The sequence below is a fragment of the Martes martes genome (assembly GCF_963455335.1).
Source record: "Martes martes genome assembly, chromosome: 4".
NCBI classification, from domain to species: domain Eukaryota; kingdom Metazoa; phylum Chordata; class Mammalia; order Carnivora; family Mustelidae; genus Martes; species Martes martes.
Genome location: NC_137891.1, coordinates 15,885,026 through 15,904,785, shown reverse-complemented (window position 1 = coordinate 15,904,785; position 19,760 = coordinate 15,885,026). Strand labels below are relative to the sequence as shown.

Here is a 19,760-nt window from a genome sequence, read left to right as displayed (position 1 = left end):
GCAGGCCTCGGTATTCTTTGGCCACTGTGTCTACTGCACATCAGTCCTGTCTTGCCTACGAATCCATCACACCATTTTCTATTTTTCTCTTCTCATACATCTTTTTCCTGACTGAATTTTTATTTAAAACAACAACAAATCATACTCTGGGTGTCTCAGATGGCATAAAGAACAGCTCAAAATCAAAATTCTTCCAAGAAAAGATCCAATAGTAAAAGACGAATTATAGGCTTTTTACTCCATGCTGCTCTCCAGGAATCAGAAAGACCCTTTCTCCTTATGAAAAACTCAGTGAACATTTACGGAGTACCCGCCAGGCACTGAGAGTACTGCGCACGGTGCTATGGGAGCGACAGCATGAGTGAGGCTGGGTATGTGCCCCCCGGACAACTCAGACACTAGCCTGTTGTGGGACAGGAAGGGGGGACATGAATGTATTCCGGGACAACGTGAGAAATGCTGAAACAAGTACAGAGCACTGTGTGTGCAAGGAGGGAGCATCCGCAGAGGACAGGGTGGGGGGTGGGGAGGTGCGTGCGGAGGGATATTTGTGTTCTTAACAACAATCCAAATGGGATTCCTACTGCTATGTTTTTTTTACTAAATCATTTGATGTTTTAGAATTTAAAATCTCAAACTGAACTGCCCATCTTTTAAAAATCTGTACCACACTTTAGTTTGTCCTTAGCTTTATCTCCTCTGGAAGAGGCCTAGCTCACATCGCCTCACCTTATTAGCAAAGCCTTCCCTGACTCCCCCCAAAAGTCCTTCCTCCTGCTCTCCTACACCCTTTGTTAGCATTTTCCAACCCATTTAATTACTTATGTCCTCTCTTATCTATAAAGGCATCAGAACCAAGCCTATTCTTTGTATTACACTGAGGAGGCACTTGGTAATCATTTACTGAACGAGTACTGAGTTTAAAGTCTTAGTACAGATTACTACCCGGGCAGCTGGCATCTGTGTTCAAGCACAAACTACATCCTGCTATACGTATTGTTTTAAGTTCTGATCTTAAGGTAATGGTGGGAGTATCCTCAGAGCAGTGAAACAGAACTATCAATGTTTTCATTAAGACAAAAAAACCGAGTTTCAAGTATGTAGGTTGCATTTTAGAATCAGTCTGAATGCATCTGGATCAAAGTCCTACGGCCAGAGGATCACTGTCACACCCCACGCCATCTGTCTGCTTCACAATGTTCATCTTGGCCAAACACAGACTCTAAAGTAGAGGAATTATAATCTGTGGGCTTCACCTAACAAACTTAAGCAGCCAACTATTTTTCAATTTAAATGTGAGTATATGAACTTTTAAGGTAAGTGAGTGACCTATAAAAATGATAGTCAAGAGAGGTTCAGGATTTAATAATCCTCCTGGTCATCAGGTGACTGTCCCCGAAAACCACAGCATCATACATCACTGAACAGCTCTGAGAAGATTTAGTCTAATGTTCTATCACCTGGATAACGAATACATTGTTTCTGAAATGCAACAAAATGCTCATTAATAGACTTAAATGAAGTCTATGAGCTAATTTTTCTTTTTGGCCTATCACGCTACCCACCGGTGTGCTGACAGGAGCTCCAACTAAAAGGTATAGGCACTGGTTGTAGGAAGTCTACAAAGGTTGGGAACTTTGGAGTTTTCTGAGAAGCCCCCACTCTCCACATGGCTTCTGTGAAAAGACCCTCACGTTCTAAGTAGACAATATCCAGAGCCTAGCAAGAGTAGGTTTTTCCTACTTTGGTGATTGATCCTATAATCTCCTTTTAATACCCCTTGCTCTTAAATCCTTTAAATCACTGATTGCTCTCAAATCATTCCATTGGAATGGTTCCTGCATGAATACACTCATGAGAAAAAGAACAACAAAAGTCTCCATCATGTAAAACGCATCCCAAACTTGTACCATTAAAATTAAGTTAGATGGTTAATCAGTTAGGAACTAGATGCCTCCATCCCTTATGAATTCCATGCAAGTATGCATGGAATTTTTTTCACTTCACTTTTGATATACAAAGGGAAAATGCTTAATCCTGATGCTTAATCCAACTACATTCTGAACAAATAAAAGCTATTTTTTAAAAAAAAATCACTCTTCTGATTTTACGATAACTACTAAAGTCAAAAAGTTTCCTTACTTGAGCTGAGTATCTTTGGGACAGAACTGCAGTCGGTCGAAATCTTTAAAAGACAAAATAAATAAATAAATAAATAAATAACAACTCATTAACTTGTACAGAACAAATCACTTTCAAAGTCACTCTAACAGGGCTAGATTGGCACTTACCCAGTCCACACTCCCCGATTGCTACAACTTTCCCCTTATTGTTTTCAGCAAGATTTAACAACTCCGTTAAGTAAAGATCAGGGTCATTCTTTTCAAATTCATCACATCTTGTAGGATGACATCCAACTGTACTGAAAAACATATCTAGCACAAAATAATGTCTTAGGATTATTTTCAAAATATTTTTCATATTATACTTAATATGCAAAAATGATAGAACAAATAATTTCAACTGGTTAATTTTTAATAACAGCCATAAACTATTTGAACTACAAGAACTGCATATGGTTAATCATATGATAATTTTTGGAGTACCTTAACAAAGCAGCACATGAATATGAAAATTGCCTTTAACATATTGGTAAAAAGAATTAATTCAACTTTCCAAAGTTTGGTATTTACTGAGTCCTGCAGAATGGAAAATAAAACAATTTCTTGGAGAATGAAATGTCACAACCTAATTATATCTTTTATATTCACTATTCACATCACTGTCTTGTTTCACATATTTAACATAACAAAATGTATTTCTTCCTCTTAAAAAGGGTGACTTAGGGGCACCTGGGTGGCTCAGTTTTTAAATGGCTGCCTTCAGCTCAGGTCATGATCCCAGGGTCCTGGGATGGAGCCAAGCCCCGCATGGGGCTCCCCGCTCAGTGGGGGAGTCTGCTTCTCCCTCCCCTCGCCACTCCCCCTGCTTATATTCCCTCTCTTGCTGTCTGTGTCTCTGTCAAAAACATAAATAAAACAAACAAACAAAAAAGGTGACTTAAAGAGATGGAAAGGGAATCTGTTTTTTTCTTTTTATTTTCTTAAGATTTTTATTTACTTATTTGAGAGAGAGAGAGAGAGAAAGAGAGCGCGAGCATGGCGGGGAGGGGCAGAGGAAGAGGGAGAAGCTCGCTGTCCAATGAGCAGGGAGCCCAACACCAGGGTTTGATCCCAGGACCCTGGGATCATGACCTGAGCCAAAGACAGATGTGTAACTGATGGAGCCACCCAGACACCCCGGGATTTGTTTCTCCAATAAAAAATAAAGCTCACTTATTTGGAGATCGTGCTAGCTGTGACTGCATTGAACACAAGTATAAAGTCAAAAAGGGCTTCTGAGTGGCTTGCCCCTGAAGCCTGGGAGAGGCGGGGAGCCTTCTTCAGCCTCTGCTGTGGATGTTTACATATAAAAGGAGGCAGAAGTTTTAAAGCAGTGGGGACACAGGTATGGGAAGAGGAGTGAAGAGGGCTGACAAGGGAGCTTCAAGAACTTTTAAAAGTGTATCTCTTCAAGAATAAAAAGTATGGAAGACAAGATTCTTATATCCCCAGAGGCATCTGGGAAGGTGACTACTTTTACCTTAATCACTAAAAAAAAGTGTCAGTGGATCCTGAAGAGAAGTATGCATTTTAGAAAGATTTCCATAAAAATTAACTTTTAGTAAGTAAATCAGTATTTTGAAAAATAACATGGAATGCCTAATTCTTCAATGTCTAGCACAAGAAGCATGCATGCCAAAACACAAAACCAAAATAAGTTAGGTAGAATGAATACCAGATAAGGAGAGGTTTTCTGTAACTAGGATTTCCTTAGGAACCAATTCTAAAACTTCACAGATTTTAAATAATTGCAAAATGCATGAACATAAAGTGAGCAGAGAGATTACATATTATTACTTGCATTCCTGGGGTCTTAAAACAGTGGTCTGCATGATAAATATTTAATAATGATCCTTCACAGTTGAAGTTTAAATAAAAAGCAACTCACATCTTAAGCACATTACAACATAGAAAAATCTTACATCAGGAATATGTGAGGCTAAACTGTATACCCAGTGAACTTAACTCTCATTAACCTTAAAATAATCAAAATAATCATTAAGTATGTGAGAGAGAGGGTTTAAGCAAACGTCTGATACACTGATGGGCACTCAGAATTCCTTCATTTTAACCGTGTCCCATTGCAATCAGTCTTGTTTTCCTGTTACTTCTACAGCCACAATCCATTGTATTGCACCTGAGGCAGTTTTTACAAAGATTTCTTCAAAATAACTCAACTCATATTTTGGGTGGGTGGGGGGTTGGGGTAAAAGTAATATGAGGATACCATTTGTTTGTGCCAAATGCAGTGCCTCTTTACTGTCCTGCAGATTTCCACCTGTAATCATGAACTGAAAAAGAAAGAAAGAAAATAAGCCTACTTGAACAGGGCATCAACAACAGTTTCCCAAACATGCCTTCTTGCTGCCTTTTTCCAGAATGCTCCTCTCTCTTTGACTATCACACACTTATCCTTCCTTTAAAATGTGGCTGAAAGGTCATTTCCTATTTCAAGTGGTCCCCGACCACCCCTCTCCACACACACAAGCATAAATACAACACAGAATTTATCACTCCTACCCACTAAAATGGATTCACACGTCTGTTTTTCCTGTTAGATCAAGAGCTCCTTAAGGACAGATTATGGACACATTATGAAAAACTGAATAACTAAAGACTTCTGAATTTAGAATTCTTTTCATCTAAATTGGAGATTCAGTAGTGTTTATTCATTCAACAGTTCTCCAAGTGTGGTCCCAGAGCCCCCAGGTGAATGTGAGGGCAAAACTATTTTCCTAATAATTCTAAGATGCTATTTGCCTTTTTCACTCTCACCCGGCCCCAAGGGTGCAAGGAAATATTCCAGAGGCTACATGATGGGTAACAGCACAACAGACTGACTGCAAAAACAGATACCCAAGTTCTGGAGTCTTCTATTAAGAGCCAGACATTCAAGACATGTTTTAAAAAAAAAAAAAAAAAAAGACAAAACAATTCCACTCACGTCACATTTTTTTGGTTTGGAAAATACTTTTTCTCATAAAAATATGCTAATTATATAATGGTTTACTGTTAGTATATATACATATATACAGTAGAGATATATATATATGAAATATATATATATTTTTTAAGATTTTATTTATTTATTTGACAGACAGAGATCACAAGTAGGCTGACAGAGAGGAGGAAGCAGGCTCCCGGCTGAGCAGAGAGCCCAATGTGGGGCTCGATCCCAGGACCCTGGGATCATGACCTGAGCCAAAGGCAGAGGCTTTAACCCACTGAGCCACCCAGGCACCCCTGTTAATAGATATTTTATGTTCTTCTTAGTTCTAATTTTTAATATTGACAAATAAAACCCACATAGAGAAAAGCTCTTTGGGTCTTCAGGAATATTAAAGAACGTGAATGGGTTTTGAGACCAAAAGTTTGACGATCACTGAATTAACACATACTGAATCCTCTGTAAGGAAATGTATGGCTCCTGGCAGAAAGCAGGTTTCTAAAGACACAGCCCTCTGGGTCCCCCAGCAGTGAGAATGACTGTATTAAAAGAAAAATGTTACAAAGAGCAATGTGTGGGTGCCGACTACTAAGGCAGTGCTGCTGAAGCATGCGTCCTTTGAAAGAAGGGACGAACTAAGCACGCTGATGTAGATTTTTTTAAGCATCTCCCTTCAAATGCCTCACTGAGCTAAAATGAAGAATTCCTTCCAGGTATAGGCCTCAAGAGAAAACATACAAAACATAGGAGGAAGTGCAAAAGATGAACAGATGTTTTCATATAGCAACCTAAGTTTCTAATATAATAAGCACTAAGTATCTATTCAGGGAACCCGCAGCCATTATTAAATGCTCAACTGCTTGTAAAACACAGGGTGTGAGATATTAAAAAAATATTGAGAGAACGTGACTGTTTACTACCACCTAATTCTTTAATACAAAACCAGGTGCCCTCATCTAGTATTTCAATTCTGTAAAATAATTCCTATGCAAGTCTACCTTTTATTTTATCTATAACTTTCCCAAATAGATAAAAAAATGACGACAAGACTAGAGGACATAATTTCCCCTCCCTGGTCACAATGATGATACTAGGATGATGGTGGCTTCCACCATAAACCTGATAGAGAAACGGGTATTTACGCAGGTACAATACCATGTGCTTTGCACTCCAGCTTTATTTAACTCTCACAACAACTCCCTTAATTAGGCATTATTATCATTCTCAAATTACAGATGCGAAAACTGAAGCCTAGAAAGAGAAGCACCCATGTTACAAAGTTCTGAAGAACGAAGCTGGAGCTGAAACCCAGGGGTGTGAGGCCGTAACTGTGCTTTTCATTACTATAACGTAACTGCAAGACGTTAGATTCCAATTAGGAACCGCATCCGAGACATTGGTGTATATGTTTCAAATGTTAGGATTAAATTAGGATTAAACTACTCATGGCTGACACATGAAAATTCAGGAGCTTGTTATTTCAGAGTCTGCAGAAAAGCATTTTATAAAGTGATTTACCAAGCAGAGAATGACTGCATAATGAGAAATGAATACTGGAACGTTAATCCTTTCTTATCACGGTGAACAGAGACCACAGTGCAGAGCTGGGACTGCGCAACTCAGGAGCCAGCAGGGTCCTCTCTTACTCGAGGTAATTCAACTTAGAACTCGCAGCTACCAAGTCTCCCGACACCACACTGGGGAACTTAACCTTATGTGTGCATATGTGGGCTAGCTTGGTATTTTTTAAAAATACTAATTAAAAACAAGTATCTATTCAGAGAATTTGACACAGAGCTAATATTCATTTGCTTAGAACTCTCTTAAAAAAGTAGAATTATCCTGATAATCAAGTTAGTACTGTAAAAATTAAAGTGTCTTCTCAGTTGTTCAAAAAGGTATATTCATACTGTAAAAGCTAAACTCGGTGATAGATACAGGTCTTTCTGATGCCCACTGAGTTCTAACAAATGCTAAGTTAGGTTATAAAGTTTATTAAGAGTGCATCTTGAGAAGCCTGGTAATTAAAATAGGTTTTAAACACTTTTATCAGGGGCACCTGGGTGGCTCAGTGGGTTAAGCCTCTGCCTTCGGCTCAGGTCGTGATCTCGGGGTCCTGGGATCGAGCCCCGCATCGGGCTCTCTGCTCTGCGGGGAGCCTGCTTCCTCCTCTCTCTCTCTGCCTACTCATGATCTCTGTCTATCAAGTGAATAAATAATAAAAATCTTTAAAAAAAATTGTTTAAACACTTTTATCAAAGAGACTTTGCCATTTACCACACTTCTGCTCACATAAAGAACAGAGCATAAGGCTTGTGTCACTTAAGTTTTGATGTTTTACTTCATTTACTTACTAATATTATTTGTTGACAATACATATCCCCAAATGCCAAGCGTGGCATTAGCTCCTTCTCTTCTATTCTACAGTATCTTAACCAAAATTTAATTTTTTAAAAAACTTAACAAAAAGTTACCTTTTTAACACCAATCTGGACAGCTCTCTCTATTACATCTTGTAAGTCATCTGTAAAAAGCAAACCCCACATTAAGAAAACCTGGTTAAAAAAAAAAATTTCACTTACTTATCCCTTCTTTTTTTTTTTTTTAAAGATTTTATTTATTTATTTGACAGACAGAGATTACAAGTATGCAGAGAGAGAGGTGGAAGCAGGCTCCCTGCCGAGCAGAGAGCCCGATGCGGGGCTTGATCCCAGGACCCTGGGATCATGACCTGAGCCGAAGGCAGAGGCTTTAACCCACTGAGCCACCCAGGTGCCCCTACTTGTCCCTTCTTGAAAGAAAAATACAAAGAAACAATTATATTTAACAGATCAATACTGAGTACACATATAAAAATAATCAGCAACAACCCGAAAAAAAAAAAAAAAAGAAAAGAAAAGAAAAGAAAAGAAACCCATGTAAGGCAAACTAGATGCCTAGTTATCCATTTAATTATATTCTGTTGACCAAAGGGAGAAGAGTGACATTCAAACCAAAGATGAATTTGCTATCATTTAAGTCACTTGCCTTAAGTTCGAAACTTGTTGGTATTGTATTTTTTATATAAAAATAAAACAATCATTAAGATTGTTATTTTTACTAGAGCCTTTCAAAATATATCTGTAACGCCTCCCAAAGACCTCTTTGTAAATTGCAGTTAATGCTGTATTTCTGTAATTCCCATTCCCATTGAGGAAGGATAATTTTTATTTTCTCTGACAGTTTTTTGCTTTTCCCCCCAAATTTCTTGTTAAGTAACAACAAGCTTTAAGAGGCCTGAGGTAAATGGACAGCAAAAATCAAACAATTCTATCATAAAAATCCACTTATTAATTTCATATTTAATTACCACAGTAAATTTAGTTAGAATTCAATTATTTCTAGAATAGCTATAATATTTCTTTTAGACAAAAACTATCAAATTAGTGAACTTATACTGAGACAACTAGTTTTGCTAAATATTATAAACCAGAGTGCTACTGATACTGATGACAATAAAACTTATTTCATAAACACACACATACATGCAGAGTCACAGAGCATGAAATATATTAAGTGCTACAAGGGCATGAAAATCAGAATATAATTTATTATATATAATATAATTTATTCAATCATCTGTAGTACCTAACATCTTTATGTTTGCTTTAAACATAAAGCAAAAACATTATCTAAACTTCTAAATGGAGGAGAAAAGTTTTGAGGTAAGGCTTATGAAAGCTAACACTGAACTTTCTTCTATAAAGTGGCACCTGACACTCCCAGTATGTAGAGAGGCTTTCACTAGAAGCATAGTGAAACTAGCTCTGAAATTAGCACAGTGAAATTAGCTGTTGGAATGTTCAGTTCCACTTCATCCAGACCACAAAACCAAATTTTCATGTTTGCATTTACATAATAACAAGTACAGTAATTTTTGAGACAATATTTATAAACCAGTTTATTGGAGAAATTCTCCTTTCAAAAACATGTTGTCACCATCACTTACTGCTTCCTTGCCTCAGCTGACGAAGTATGCTTTTTAAATGAACTTATATGAGAAATACAAGCCATTTTGCTCTTGGCTAAGCTTTCCATCAATCTTTGAGAAACTACTGTCTATTCCCACCCACACCACAGGCATCTGGGCTCTGGCAGGACTTGGAGGAAAGGGGGAAGGCAAGACAGGGAAGCTGGGCAGCAGCACGCCTGCTCCTGACCCACATTTGTCACTCAGCTGAAAACATTTCCAAAAGACGAGGTACTACAGTGATGTTCAACTGCACCTGATTTTTAAATTACGTACCCTAATGTTCAATGCTTAAAAGACTAATTAGACATCAACTGTTGTTTGGCTTTTATGCCTATGGCTTTTTTGCTTTTTTATGCCTATATGCTTTTTTTTGCATTTTTTGCATTGCTCTGTTTGAAATGCTAAACTTCCTCAGAGAAGGAGGCCTTGGTAACACTGTCATTACAGCTGCTTTACAAATGCTGCTGGTTGCTATTTACTTAAGCAGCTTATTTATGTTTCCCTTTGTTTATAGCTTTAAACTATATGCATCTAAGATGCATAATAAATCCTCTTAATATTTCACTTGTAAAGTGGATTATGCTTCATGATCTCCTTGTGGCAGACACCTTGTCTTCATAGAGAAACTATTCATCTTACTAAAAGAAACAATTACCTTGATGCTTCTGAACTCCTCTATAAATTCCTCTGAACATGGGATCTGTCAAGTTGATACCGATATCTGTGGAAAGCAAAAATAAATGATTAATTATTAAGAGCTTCTATTTTAAACTTCTATGTTAAATAAAAGCTCCTGTTACTAAATTTTTCATTCACTCAAACAAAATCTAAGTGCCTACCACTTGTCACTGTGCTAGACATCTGGGATAAAAAGATGAGTAAGACAGAATTCTACCTCTCAAGAAATTCACTGCAGAACTGGGAAGGCAGACCCATTAACAGAACGTGAAGAAATAATTTTAAGTAGACACTGGCACTGTGGGACACAGATGAGAAACACCCAACCTAGTCTGGTAGATGGCCCAGAAGTTTCCAGAAAGAAGGGATCTCTGAACTGAATCTTACAGGGTAAGTTAGAGTTACCCAGCAGAAGAGGGGAAACTGCAGACAGAGGAAGTAGGAGCAGTGAATGCATCTTGCATGTGAAATGGCAGTGACTGTGGACAGCTATCGGCTGTTCTGGCTGCTGGAGAGAAATGGAGGGAAGGGAGTGCCCAGAGAAGTCCAGACCCAGCCAGGTTACAGACATTCATCTTTAAAATACCAGCTGCAACTAGAAGCACAGACAGCTCGTAAGCAGAGGTGGTAAGATATCTCATTCTGGTATCTTTGGAGAAGGTGGGATTTGAAGGGGGGCAAATGGAGTCAGTTTATCTTATCTGGAAACAGGCAAGAGCTCATATTTACAATGAGAAGAACCTGAACTGGGCTAATGTAAGTAGAGATTCAGAGAACAGAATAAATTATTTCATTATTCACCAAATACCATGAAGACCAAGTCTGTGTTGTTACTACGTAAGGAGTGAGGGGAAAGGACTAGGACCCAACACATGGTCCCTGCCCTCCAGGAATTCACGGTCGCTACAGGAACTACAAATACACTTTGTGATAATATGGTGGACTAAGCAACACAAGGCAAGAAGGTTTTTCTTTATTCCTATGTTCCTAAAACCCAGCATAATGGTTGCCACACAGTAGGAGCGCTAAACGTGTTAAGTCTATAAATAATTGCTACGTGCTTAGGAGCACAGAGAGGGGGCATTAACAGTTTTGGCAAAGATGACGAGACGAGCCTCCCAGCAGAGCCGGATCTTTAACAGAGCTCAAGCTTACAAGCTGACAGACGGAAAGGGCATGGACAGCATGGACCGGTGTGGGCACCTTCTGTACCTGGGCACAGAAGAATCGTGCCTACACAGCAGTGGTCCTCAGTGGAGAGCCATCCTGCAGCTCCTTCTCCTTCTAACCCACCCCCCTGCACAGCACTTGGCAACGTCTCTGTTCACTTCTAGTTGGTGCAGCTGAGGGGAGTCACTGGTGTCCGGGCCGGAGGCCATGGATGCTGCTGAAAACCTACAATGAACAGGACAGCTTCCCGAGAGAAGGGATTCTCTGACCCCCAACATCAACTGCCATTCTCGATAAATCCTGCTGCAGAGTGCAAGGGAACCAGGGGAGTACCAGGACGTGAAGTCAGACCACACTGGCCACGGGCAACAATAATACCTTCCTTATGGGGCACCTGGGTGGCTCAGCCAATTGGGCGTCTGCTGTTGGCTCGAGTCGAGATCCCGGGGTCCTGGGATGGAGCCCTGCACTGGGCTCCCTGCTCAGCGGGGAGCCTGCTTCTCCCTCTCCCCCCACTTGTGCTCTTCCTGACTCTCTCGAAAATAAATACATAAAACATTTTTTTTAAAAAACAGTAATAATACCTTCCTTATTTAAAATTTAAAACACCCTTTAGCTTTCAGCACTAGGAGAATCTCCAAGTTCTTGATGGCAGGGGACACCTGCCTGCCTACAGACCCTTATGTTACTTCTGCTTACTTTCAGCTTCCTCTTGGAATGTTCTGATTTCTGCCAAGCTGGCCCTCGGTAAGCTGTGCTGCTTCCACACGAAGACAGACGTGACAGGATGGATGGGAGTTTGGATGATCTAGGAGATGGTAGGGAGAGTAGTCCAGGCATTTGGAAAAAGCAAAAGAAAGGCACAATGCAGAAAAATTGGAAGATATTTCAGCAACAGTATATAGGCCAATAGAGGGTAGAAGATGAATTCACACCCCGTACCCTTTAACGGACCATTAACACACGAACACTGACTACAGTAACTACAATATGGGGTCAGTGGAATGGTCCAGATCATAAGAATTCAGCATCTACTTTTTTTTTTTTTTTTCAATTAAGGAAAGGAAACTACATAGGGCAGGAGGCAGACTGGGAAAGGGAACCCAGGGAAGAGAGGAGAGCCTTTCCTGCCTAGAAGAATCCTTCACAGGGCTCCATCTACAATCACCCACCATGGACGACGGTTAGGGGCACAGACTTGGTCTGTATTTCTTCTACTCATTTCCCCTTTGTGCAGCAAAGAGATTAGTATTTTTCCAAAACAATCTATTTACTAGAAAACAAAGTGAAAAACAAAGGAAACAAAAGCAAGCAAATTTAGCAAGTAAACTTCATGATACTTATTTTAAAAGCGAATGGAGGAATGCCTGGGTGGCTCAGTCAGTTTAGTGTCCAACTTTTTTTTTTAAAGATTTTATTTATATATTCGAGAAAGAGAGAGAGAGTATGCAAGCGAGAATGCATAAGCGGGAAGAAGGGCAGAGGGAGAAACAGGCTCCTGCTGAGCAGGAAGCTTGAGTTGGGGCTCAATTCCAGGACCCCAAGATCATGACCTAAGCTGAAGGCAGACGCTTAACTTACTGAGCCACCCAGGTACCCCTGGTGTCCAACTCTTGATTTTGGCTAAGATCCGGGTCTCAGGGGCCTGCGATCAGCTCCGCACCAGGCTCCACACTCATTACAGAGTCTGTTTTTCCCTGTCCCTCTGCCTCCCACCCGCCCAACCCTCATTCTCTCTCTTACACAAATAAAATAAAATCTTTAAAAAATAATAAAATAATTTTAAAAAGGCAATTGAAGATGAGCTTGGGGGCTCAGTTTCTGAAGCCTTCCCATGTCCTTGTCTCAACCCTCACTGGACCAGATGTGGAATCACTCTTCAGCACTTAGTACTGAGGCTGATATGGTTGAAGCCAATGCAAGGTGATACCATTGCCTCTTAAAACCCACTTCTAGATGTGGGTCAGTCCTTCAGGCCCTAAGTCACAGTGGAGTTCAAAGTCTGTGTTCAGCTTTGGACCCAGATGAGCCTTGGGCTTTAGGATATCCTACGTTGGCTCAGCCACCAGTTTCTTCCCTCTGCTGCAAGAAGTCTGACTTATAGCCCTTGGCCCTTTTCTTTCGGACATATGGTTTGCTTGAAGTATATTTCTTGGCCAGTTGTTAGAGCCGCTTTCTACCTTAAAGAGAATGTTTCACCTTAGTCAGGTTTGGTGAAGAGGGTCAGAACATACCACCCCAAAATACGCCACTTTGGCATATCGGTTATTCTGTACTGAACGCACTGGAGAAAGAGGAGATGCGGGCAAGGCTCTCTGTTCTCCCCCTTTGGTAACTAAAAGTAGGTCATACAATTTCCCACTGAGACACACCCTCCCTATATCAAGAATTGGAAGAATATTGTTATCACTGCAATACTGTTATCACCAGACTCAGAGTCAATGTCAAAACGAATCTGTACAAGCAGACCCAAATAACTCTCCTCATCTACCATTAGTTTCCCCATGCATTTCCTTGTCATTGTCCCACAACTTAAGTCCTTTTATCAAGTTGCCACTTATGCTTTTGGGCCTAATGGCTTCTTTGGGGCTTCATTTTCCTTCTGAAGATCCCCATATCCACAAAAAATGTCTGTGCTTTTCTCCTGTTAATGTCTGATGTCAGTTTAATTCTTCCACCAGCCACAGAACCTAACAGGGTAAGAGGAAGATTTCTCTCCTCTACCGAGGCAAGTAAGTTCTTCTTCTGGACACTGAGTCACTCCTGTTTCTCTAAGAAGTTCTCCTTCCTACCCTGGCTTGCCTCTGGGCCTCGCGCTCCCCATCCACCTACTCCCCAGCAAATACCTGCAGTGTGGTTAGGATCATTAACAGGTCACTATGGACGGGTCAAAGAAAAGTTCAAACCGATCACCAAAAAGTGTAAATTTGTGAGCACGTCCCAAGAAATACAATGAAATGGAGGAAATGCAGTTATGGAAAAAGAATGGGCTCTGGAGTCAGAATTCCTGGCATTATGATGAATAAACTGAATGATGCTGGGCAAATCAGCAGCCCTTCTGGGACTCAGTTTCCCTACTAATAGGGCATAACATTTCTCCTTCCAGGGATGAAATGTAGCTCAAACTGGAAAATCAATGTGAAAGCACTTTGCACAATAAAAGCCTTGTAAAATGTACTTACTGTTATTACTGTGCACCTATATGTTCTGAACATGCCAGTACCACACAGAATTTCCGTCAACATTAGCGACCATGGCATACCACCTTCAGTGGTTAACACTCTCAATTCACTATTCAATAGCCAAAGAGAGTCCACCTTTTTATACCCAACTCATGATGCAACTATGAAAATAACGCCACTCAAAATCCTACGCATTTAACTTGTTCAAAATGTCCTAATATAGCTATAATAAGGAATCCTATCTTTTCAACTAAAAAGTTCTTACCAGAGGGGGACCTGGGTGGCTCAGTCCGTTAAGCATCTGACTCTTGGTTTTGGCTCAGGTCATGATCTCTGGGTTGTGAGACTGAGCCCCACGTCGGGTTCCATGCTCAGCACGGAGTTGACTTAACATTCTCTTTCCCTCTCTCTCCCCCTCTGCCCCTCTGCCAGCTCAAGAGCGCTCTCTCAGATAAAATCTTTAAAAAAAAAAAAAAAGTTCCTATCACAAGTACTTGTGTTGTCAACAAACTAAAAAAAAAAGTAAACAGTATATAAGAATCAATTTCTAGCTTGAAATAGCCTGAAAAACTAAGAGATGGGAGGAGAGTATGGGATACAAAGAAAGAAGACAAAGAAGAAAGGACTTCTGACTGGGGGAACTTGAGGGAGTCATACATTTAGTGGCATGTAATCTTGTAAGGATCAGTGATGTTTCTTTTCCGTAATTTTTCTTTAATTGGCTGGCTTTAAAAGCAGTAACTGCTTTACTGTTAAAAACCACTTCCAGTATTAATAAGTTTTATTTCTCAAAACAGAGTGGAAAACTACTTGCAACCAAAAACAAAACCACATCTCCAAACTCGTGCCTCACTGGGCTCAGGGAAGCATGTCCTATCACCGTCACCTAGGATCTAGGGATACAAATGGACAGTAAACAGGGCACTTAAAATTATTTCAGATTTGCTTAGCCTTCAGATAGAACTTCAACTTCACAGAAAATACAGGTAATTAAAGGACAAGCTTAACACCAGCACACAGCAATCAGACAAATCCTAAAGACAGACTTCTGTGGGGCCACCAGCCAGTGCTTCTCCGAGACAGTGGCACCAGGGAAGAAATGTGCTAGATCAAGGAGGTGGCAAGCTGTTGCCAACGGCAGACCGACACCTATTTTTGTTTGCCCCGAGCTAAAAATGGTTTCACATTCCTTAATAGCTGGGGGGGAAAAAAAAATCAAAAGAATAGTAGAGTTTTGTGAAACATAAAAATTATAAGAAACTCAAGTTTCAGAGTCCAAAGTTTTACTGGAACACAGCCATACCCATTTGTTCATATAGTGTCTATACCTGCTTTTGAGTGACGAGATCAGAGTATTTGTGATAGTGATCATATGGTCCACAAAATAAAAAATATATACTACGTGACCCTTTAAGGAAAAAGTTGTCCAACCTCTGTGCTAGACTAGATACAAAACTTACAGGCATCCAAGTATATGGCTCTGGACTGGATACGGTTTTGGAAACGATCACCTTATAAAAGAGGCTCCAGAGAGACCCCTTCCTTGCCTGTTCCACCACATGAGGACACACTGAAAAGGCAGCAGCTAGAAACCAGGAAGAGGGTCCTTACCAGAATGCAAACATGCTAGTGCCCCTGATCTCGGACTTCCCAGCCTCCAGAATTGTGAGAAACACATTTCTTTTTTTTTTTTTTTTAATTTTTTTATTTTAATAAACATATAATGTATTTTTATCCCCAGGGGTACAGGTCTGTGAATCGTCAGGTTTACACATTTCACAGCACTCATCATAGCCCATACCCTCCCCAATGTCCATTTCCCCACCACCCTCTCCCGTCCCCCCTCCCCCCCGCAACCCTCAGTCTGTTTCTTGAGATTGAGTCTTTTATGGTTTGTCTCCCTCCCAATCCCATCTTTTCATTTTTTCTTTTCTTACCTCCCCCCAACCCCCCCGCCTTGCATCTCCACTTCCTCATATCAAAGAGATCATATGATAGTTGTCTTTCTCCGATTGACTTATTTCGCTAAGCATGATACCCTCTAGTTCCATCCACGTCGTCGCAAATGGCAAGATTTCATGTCTTTTGATGGCTGCATAGTATTCCATTGTGTATATATACCACATCTTCTTTATCCATTCATCTGTTGATGGACATCTAGGCTCTTTCCACAGTTTGGCTCTTGTGGACATTGCTGCTATAAACATTCGGGTGCACGTGCCCCTTCGGAGCACCACGTTTGTATCTTTAGGATATATACCCAGGAGTACAATTGCTGGGTCGTAGGGTAGCTCTATTTTCAGTTTTTTTGAGGAACCTCCACACTGTTTTCCAGAGTGGTTGCACCAGCTTGCATTCCCACCAGCAGTGTAGGAGGGTTCCCCTCTCTCCGCATCCTCGCCAGCATCTATCATTTCTTGACTTGTTAATTTTAGCCATTCTGACTGGTGTGAGGTGGTATCTCATTGTGGTTTTGATTTGTATTTCCCTGATGCCGAGTGATGTGGAGCATTTTTTCATGTGTCGAGAAACACATTTCTTATTTCTAAGCCACCCAATCTGCAATATTTCCTTAAAACAGCCCAAATGGATTAAGGCAATCTAAGACATCAGCTTCTCTCTCAAGATGTACTTACCAAGTAGGTGGAATTTATCTCCCAATCTATCAAACCTGTGCACTCCTTTCCATCTCCCCCTCTACCTTAAGACTCCAGTCAACTCGGGCCCCAAAGCCACTCTGTTCCCCCTGCTGTTCTGTTCTTCCCCTGACCCAAGGTTTCTTTAATTCACAAATCAGATCATGACACTCTTAACCATACTTCTCACTATTAGAATAAAAACCGAAGTCCTAACATGGCAGGACCTTGGTTCTGCTAATCTCTTTAGCTCATTCTATACCATCCTCCCACCCCCTCAGTCACTTCCCCATTTCTCTCCGCTACAGACCCACTGGTCGGTTTTTTAGTTCCTCAAAAGTATCACGTACCCTATTGCCACAGGATGTTTGCACAGGCTGTTCTGTTTAGAACCTTCTGCCTTCCTTTGCCTACTTAACTCAATCTTTCAGAGCTCCGTCCAAGTGTCACTTCCTCAAGGAAACCTTTTCTGACCTCCCAGACTAAGTTTTGTTCCTCACCAAATACCCAGAGAACCATGCTCCCTTTCTTCAGTGCCCTCTTCTTAGTAACTGTGGTAAAGCCATTAGTGCACTCATGAGGCTATCTCCACTAGGAGACTGTGACCTAGCTTCTGACTACCACGGATTCCTAGCATTTGACACACTGGATGGCACACAGTAGAGACTCAGTAAATACTTTAAAATGAATGAATGACTAGGCTGCTTAAGGGAATTGAAGACAAGGAATAGGAAATATGATCCAATCCCCAGGGAAATGGAATTATACAAAACCGGTAGCCAAAAGCCCCAACCAGCCTGCTTCTAGGGCCACAGGGCAGGATCAGAATCCTGTTGCAAAAAAGCCAACTTTTTAAATCTTAGGGACCTAAAAGCTGGATGGGCCAAAGGGATAGTTATGCTACGAATTACTGCCAGCTGCTCTCTCATTGGCTCATGGAGGAGTGTGGGGACTGCTAGAATAGGAATCATCAAAAGCTGTGCTTCTCAAACTAGGGGGCTCTGGGGCACCTGAGTGGCTCAGTCAGTTAAGCGTCCAACTCTTGGTTTGGGCTCAGGTCATGATCTCAGGGTCCTAGGATCAAGCCCCACCTGGGGCTCCGCACCCAGCAGGGAGTCTGCTTGAGGATTCCCTCCCCCTCTCTTTCTGCCCCTCCCCCAACTTGAGCGAGCGTGCACTCATGCAAGCGCATGTGGTCTTTCTCTAAAATAAACCAATCTCTAAAAAACAAATACACAAAAAGTATGGGTGTTCCACAGAGTATGTAACAGTTTGAGATTTCCTGGAGTATCAATTTTACTTTGGAAGATTTAGGGGATAAAATATCTTCTTAATTTAAGAAGGGCACTATACTATTTCAAAGACAAATACAAAACATCCGAAGAAATGTAAATGCATCAAGAGTTACACACCACTGCTGCTATCCCCACCACCCCTGGAATATGCTTCCCCCTATGCATAAATCTATTAAACCAGGGAAGGCTATACTTAAAAAATTTTAACACTGGCTATCTCAGGAGAGTAGGACTAAAATGTATTCAAAATAAACCCACTTTCTTTAAGAAGTCTTTCCAAACTTACCTTACTGAAAGGCTCGAATTCCTTTATCAATTTTCTTAGCACCATGGTACTAAAACTACATATATTGTTTTACCCATTCATTCCTATTTCCACTGATCATCACTGTACTAAGTTTCCGGGAAACAAACACTACTGAGTATTTGCCTTAAGACTGTGGTCTAGTGGGAAGGACAGACACATAAATAAGTAATTATAAAATAATGTGTCAAAGGGTAGAGTTATGAAGTCTGAAAGAGCAAGTGAAAAATCAACCAGGCACGAAGGTAGTCAGTCAGGGGGATATTAGTGGTAAAAGTGACACTATGGTCCCAAACTGTGGCTCTAAAACCTTGTCCGAGGCAAGAAACAGCATGTGCAAGTGTTTCTCAAAGATAAAAGCGATGAGGCTTGAACAGGGGGCAGGACCAGAACACGGAAAGGTTTTGTATGCTGTGTCAAGATACTTCAACTATCCTGAGCACAATAACTAAAGGATCTGAAGCAGAAGAAAACTGTAGTTGATTTTTACACACACCACACTGAAGGCTGTATGTACGATGGATTTAAGGAGACATGACTGGAGGCAGGGATTTAGTTTTATATCAAAAATAAATAATAAGTTGTCTTTCCCTTGTGGAATGTTTCATGGCCCTTAGCCCATCTCCCCCCAACTAATCATCTCACAGATTGGAATGGAGAAGCGGACAGATGACATGCTTGGAAATGTCTACAGCTACTAAGGACTACAGCCCAACCTCACCCCAGGCTCTCCCACAGCATTTTTAAACTTCTTTTGTGGCACTTAAAACATTCTCCCCTGCACCTGCTTTGACAGTCCATATCTCTCTAGTCTGAAAAATAACTGCGCCACTCAAATATTTCATAGTTCCATAAAGTTAGCCCAGTGTCTCTGGAAAAAGTATCGCTTAAAATAACTCTCAGATCTAAGACTACTTTTCCAATTGCCCAGTAAACGTTTCCAGCTGGATGTCCTGTAAGACTCTCAAACTTAACCTAATCCACATGGATCTCACTACATCTCCTACCCATTGCCAAACTAATCATGCTTCCATTTCATATTTAGGTATTTATCCCAACCCTGAGTCATCTCTGATTGTTCACTCTCCCTTACTGCCATAAACACAGCTGCCAAATGCTGCATATGTACCTCTCTCCCATTTCTCTCTTCCTTTCCCTCTGCCCTAGTTCAAGCTGGGAAATGTTTCCCCATCTCTTCCCCTCCCCCGAAGAACCTACAGTAACTATCAGGATTGCCTTACTAAAGCAGAGATGTGACCATTGCCCTTTCCCACCTTCAAGGAGCGAGAAACGCCACAAAGACAAGAAGCACACCCAGCTTTACTAACTGCTGTAAGGCACAGCCCAAAGTTCCTGGCACATAACTGGCACTCC

At 40.8% G+C, this 19,760-nt stretch overlaps 1 protein-coding gene across 4 annotated transcripts in view; it reads right to left on the bottom strand.

Annotated features, from left to right (window-relative positions):
* Window positions 1-19,760, bottom strand: part of TATDN1 (TatD DNase domain containing 1) — a 41,046-nt gene that overhangs the window by 20,461 nt on the left and 825 nt on the right. For 3 of the 4 annotated variants that reach the window (XR_013966770.1, XM_080802623.1, XM_080802624.1), the window contains exons 2-6: window positions 9,777-9,842; window positions 7,584-7,633; window positions 4,390-4,453; window positions 2,292-2,435; window positions 2,143-2,185 (exon numbers count right to left, since the gene is read on the bottom strand). Coding sequence is in view for 3 of the 4 variants with exons in the window: in XM_080802623.1 (XP_080658749.1) it covers window positions 2,143-2,185; window positions 2,292-2,435; window positions 4,390-4,453; window positions 7,584-7,633; window positions 9,777-9,842 (367 nt within the window). In the remaining variant the exon portion in view is untranslated. The remainder of the gene's footprint in view (window positions 1-2,142; window positions 2,186-2,291; window positions 2,436-4,389; window positions 4,454-7,583; window positions 7,634-9,776; window positions 9,843-19,760) is intronic. The other variant, XM_080802625.1, reaches the window with a different exon arrangement.